At 38.1% G+C, this 5264-nt stretch overlaps 1 protein-coding gene across 3 annotated transcripts in view; it reads left to right on the top strand.

Annotated features, from left to right (window-relative positions):
- Nucleotides 1–4987, top strand: part of Heph (hephaestin) — a 153511-nt gene extending 148524 nt beyond the window's left edge. For all 3 annotated transcript variants that reach the window (XM_010632190.3, XM_033760352.1, XM_033760353.1), the window contains 2 exons: nt 267–311; nt 1431–4987. In XM_010632190.3, the coding sequence (XP_010630492.1) occupies nt 267–311; nt 1431–1666 (281 nt within the window). In that variant the 3' untranslated portion in view covers nt 1667–4987. The remainder of the gene's footprint in view (nt 1–266; nt 312–1430) is intronic.
- Nucleotides 4988–5264: the final 277 nt, after the last annotated feature.

The raw sequence follows: 5264 nt of genomic DNA on the forward strand, positions 1-5264 counted from the left end.
AATACACTTTTTTTTTTTTTTTTTTTTTTTTTTTTGGTACCGGGGATTGAACTCAGGTCTTTGCGCTTGCAAGGCAGGCCACCAAACCGCTGAGCTAAATCCCCGGCCCTCAACATTCTAATATGGAATTTGACTGCAAGGTAGACATCTTCATTTTCTTTTTATGTACCAAAAGGAAATTCCCCCAACCAATGCCAGTTTCTCACAGAGAGCACATAGATTGGTAAGAAAAAGAACTGGAATAACATCTTGTCTTTTTCCACCAGAATACTTAACCACTGCCTCTACTATAGCCAAGGAGACTGCAAAAGGTATGTATAGACTGGGCAGTTGCATGTAGAATGTGTGTGTGTGTGGTCCCTCTAGAAAATGGGATTCACATGCATAAAAGCCGACACAAGGATGCTACTTTCCTGAGATTTCTGCAAGACTTCAGAAGCTAGGCAATCAAGGTTTGGCTTTGCTCACCATATATATTCTTCCTGACTTCCACTCCCATCTTCTGGAGTCAGGGAAAATATTCTCATCCCCAGTTAGAGACTAGTATCTTAGTCTCTTACCTAATGTGTGAGGGAGAAAAATCCTCTAAGACCTTCTAGGTTAGGCATGAAAAGATTGTAGCACATGCATGGATTCCCACAGAGAAAATGCTAGAAAAAACTAGATGGTTTTCAACAGTTTTTTAGTTTTGCCTCTTTTCCTTTCATCCATAGAATACCAAACAGTTGAAGTTTTGGAATTAACCATTTCTGACATTTGAGAAAATAGAGATTATTGTCCTTTGTAATCTAGGCCCATGTTGTGCTTTAATTGTCCATTCTATTTGTAACTGGACTAGGAAATTTTCAAAAGGTTTATGCTAGTGAAAAGGGATATAAGAGAATATCCATTTACTCTGAGGGTTTTGGGCTATGTTTGGAGAAGTGTCAAAGATCTGCCTTAGCATCTTATAAACTATTAACCAGGGACTCTCCTGAGTACATCCTGGAGGAGTTAGGGAGAGGTAAAATAAGCTTCTGTGGATTAGATTCAGACTTCATCTCCCTCAACCTAAGCAGTCATTATTTTAGTAAAACTTTACATGTATACATGTGTTTCTATACACATGTGCTTCTGCATACATACACATTTATGTGTATATTTATATGCATACATATATATTTTTTGTGTACACATACATAATTTTTCACTTGTTAAGAAGGTTCTACAATTGGGAACAACCCTCAAAATTATTAGTCTAATAAATCTCAGTAATTTTCTACATGAGAAGCTAAGAAATAAAAAATGAATTGCCAGGAGAATAGTAAGTGATAGAATGTGAACTCATCCTATTTAGATGGACTTATTTATCCAGGAGATGACTGCAAATGGTAACACTTTAGAGTACTTCCCATCCTTGGGTACCCGTTTTTTCTCTCCCCCCATTTCAGCAGCAATTCTAGGAGACACTGGAGATGGCAACATGAAGATGCTGGGCATACAGATCCCTATAAAACATGTTGAGATACTAACTTCTGTTTTAACTGCCATGGGCATCATCCTCCTACTTGTTGCTCTGGCTCTTGGTGGTGTGGTCTGGTACCAGCATCGGCAAAAGAAGCTACGACGTAACAGAAGATCAATCTTGGATGATAACTTCAAACTTCTCTCTCTCAAGCAGTTATAAATGATGCCTAGAGGTATTCCCAAGAAGCACACATGGAATGTACACAAAGGCTTTCAATGTGTCAAAGACTAACAGCTAACTAATGTCAAAGGGTCATGGGTGGTGAAGAGACAAAGACCAGAATCAAAATTATTTAGGTATTTCTCCATTTATTTATTTATATGGAAATTGTGTGCTCTCATTCTCTCTATAGTTTCTTTGCTACACTTTGGCATCTGGGACTGAGAATGTACCCCCCTGGTATACTATACCATGAATTTCAACAGCTAAGTCAAATCTAAGGAAAAACTCATTAATTAGAATTCTCCTGCTTTCCAGGATCTAGGCAAGTTCAATCTAATGAAGATAACACACAACTAAAATAAAGATTTAGAATATAGACATGATGGTGAGTTGGACGTAGGGTGGGAATTAGGAATCCAAATTATATTTTTAGTTTCTTTGGTAAAGGAGTGTTCTGGAACAGTGAGTGGATAGGTTGTTGCTGCTGTGAGTAGCTACAACTTCTGGAGCCAGAAACACTTCAGAAATTCAGTTTTTTAAGTTTTTACATAATGGTACTGAAGAGTGTTAAGTGGTCTCTTCATGTTTGAGGCAGCAAATTCTGCCCATTAAAAAAAATTGTTAAAATACTCAAAGACTCAACTTGGTGATTTTGACTATCCCTGTGTCTTCTGGGAGATTCCTTTTCAAACAAACCTCTCAAAGAGTGGGTGTAAAGTATGGGTCTGTCTGTCTATTGTGAAGCCTGAAAATTTGTGCTGTGAAAATTGTCCCAGAGGAAACTATAAATATTATGGTGTGTATCATCTTAAAAATGGATCAGTCTCATAGGTGGGAGAGATTTTCTGAATGTCAAGAAAAATTGTCAGAGAGAGAGAGACAAGCATGAGACAAGATTCACACCTGTCTTCTAGGCAAGGAGAGTTGGTAACATATTTGCTCAGCATATATAGTCTCAGCTGACCCTTTTTACCTATGGAAACATTTGAGAGGTCTACTCACTACCTTGTTATCTTTCTGTAGGACAAAGTAATGCCTTCTGGTACCTTAGAGCAGCATTTCTTTGTCATCTGCTCGTTTGAACCTCTTTGAAACCTTGAACAGAGAGCACATACATGAGATGGAATAGGCAAGGGGTAAGATGCTCTCCCCTGCACTGCAGTGTCCATAATATTGTACCAGAACAGCAGCAGCAGCATCTGGGACTGTAATGACAATACCAGAAATATATAATACTTGACACATTACAGAGCATTCTAACTCCTGATTGAATTTGACTTACGTCCATTCTGTTAGAGTGCTCTCCCATTTTACATGTGAAAAAACAAAGATTCATGGAGATTACATAATTTTTACCCGAGACTACTCAACTAGAAGTTGAGCAGGGGTTCAAACACTCATCTATTTGACTCCAAACACCTGTTCCATCCTCCTTCAGCTTGGAAATCTCCACTGATCTCCATCCTTCTTGCTTATATTGATTTTTACTTTGTTGCCTGTTCAGCAACTTTTTTGCTTAATTAGCTGCCCTTGCAGAACCCACAGAGTTGATGTTCAGCTTCACTGTAGTGAAGGTTAGAGGGGAAAACAGTCCAGAAACTATTATTCATCTTGTTTTACCCTAGTATGTTTCTGGAAAATTTTACTGGAAATCTCAAAAACAGTGGTGGTGGAGTAGGGTTTGGATTGCTAGCTATTTAAGTGGTAGCATTTAGGCCACTGTGGAATCAATGCACCTGGCAGCAGCAGAACCCTTTGGCCAGTTGTTAATGTGAAAGTTAATGCAAACCAAGTGTACTCTGAGGACTCCAGTCAATAGTTTTAATTTACATGCATCTGGGAGGGCCTTAGCCTGCTTTCAATTTTGAATCTGAGAGACTAGGAGTGAGATACTATGGGATGAACTTTTTTTCTGGGTTTGCAATTCTGCTTTAGATAAAGGAGTGGAAACTCAGAGCCTATGTATTTCAGAATGAGATGTATTTTTGTACTGAGTTTCAAGTGTAGATGTAGGGAGATGCTTTTTGCAGTTAAGGGGCACTGCCATTTATTGAATGGCTCAAGATAGAAATTCCCAGCATTGATATATCAGTGTATCTTTGCTTTATCTCTAAAATATTATTGTTTCTTTTTCCATTGCTCCGACCCCACTTTATGTGAACAACTGTAATAGCCTCCTGCTTATTTTTCGCAATTTCTCTGCTGCCCCTTAAAATTGATTTTCTACATAGAAAAGTGGTGATTCACATATAGATTAAGCTCCTAGTTTGAACAAGATATCAAAGATTTATCTCTCTCTGATATAAACACACCTTGGAAATAATGTTAGAGGCAACAATAGAAATACTAAAAAAAAAAAAAAGAGGAAGGCAAACTAGATAGGGACACAACTGCTGAAAAAGTAAAATGGTGACATGGCCTCATAGGACACAACCAAATCAATATGCATTGTAGAAATTAGAAACACAATCTCAAAAACAGCCAAAAAGTAAAAACATATTGCCTATTTGAGAATATCAATTGAATGACAGTGGGGATCTGTCTGAAATTCTGGAGGCCAGAAGGAAGCAGAATGTATTTTTTAAGTGATAAAACAAAAAGACTATTAATCACAAGTTCTATATCAAATAAAACTGGATATTCTAAGGGAATTTGTTGCTATCAGAAGTATCTCTAAAGAATTTCTAAACTACATCTAAATGGAAAGAACATGGTAAAAGAAAGGAACACATGATTTTGAAGTGAGGAAGAGTGTAAAGGATCTTTCACTGACAATAAATCCCTTGTCCTGGCAAATCAGAGATCACCTAGAATTCATTAGGCCCCTGCCAGGAAGGAGTGTCTATGATATGTTTGACAGGGTCTAGGGAACTTCTAGGGCATTTCTGGGTGAAATCAATTGTGCAGAGGGTTGCAGGAATGCTGGGAATACTAGGCAGCAGGAATGCAAATAGAATGTGCCCTAATTATAGCCTTAAATGCTTCATAACAAACTCTTCCCCTGAACACATGAAAAATAAAGATCGGAATTCTGAGGTTAGGAACAAGGCTTTCAGGAGATGAGTATTCAAATTCACAGTGAAGGATCAGACAAAGATCTGTTAAGAGGGAGATTCAAGAAGTAAAGTTCTGGCTCAGTTTAATTCACTAGCTATTTAATAATCTTTCCCTGGCCTTTCCACATTGAATATTTTGATGTTCACAATTTCCCCCCAAGTGCTGACAGAAATACATAGCTTGCCCTTGAAATATATAGGTTCCTGCCAGGCATAGTGGTGCACACCTATAATCCCAGCACTCAGGAGGCTAAGGCAGGAGGATCACCACAAATTCAAGGCCGGCCAGGACTACATAGTGAGTTCAAGGCCATCTTGAACTACATAACAAGACCCTATTTGAGTAAACAAAGCGAAAACACCACCAGCAAGTTCTGATGAGGATGTGAAGAAAGAATAACTTGTATTCATTGCAAGTGGGAAAGTAATATGTTACAGCCATTTGGGAAAACAGCTTATTAGTTTCTTACAAAACAAAACATGCACTTAAACCGTATGATCCAACAGTCATGTTTCCTGGTATTTACTCATGAGTTGAT

The sequence above is a fragment of the Fukomys damarensis genome, unplaced genomic scaffold, assembly GCF_012274545.1.
Source record: "Fukomys damarensis isolate Sample0158 unplaced genomic scaffold, DMR_v1.0_HiC HiC_scaffold_39, whole genome shotgun sequence".
Classification (NCBI taxonomy): domain Eukaryota; kingdom Metazoa; phylum Chordata; class Mammalia; order Rodentia; family Bathyergidae; genus Fukomys; species Fukomys damarensis.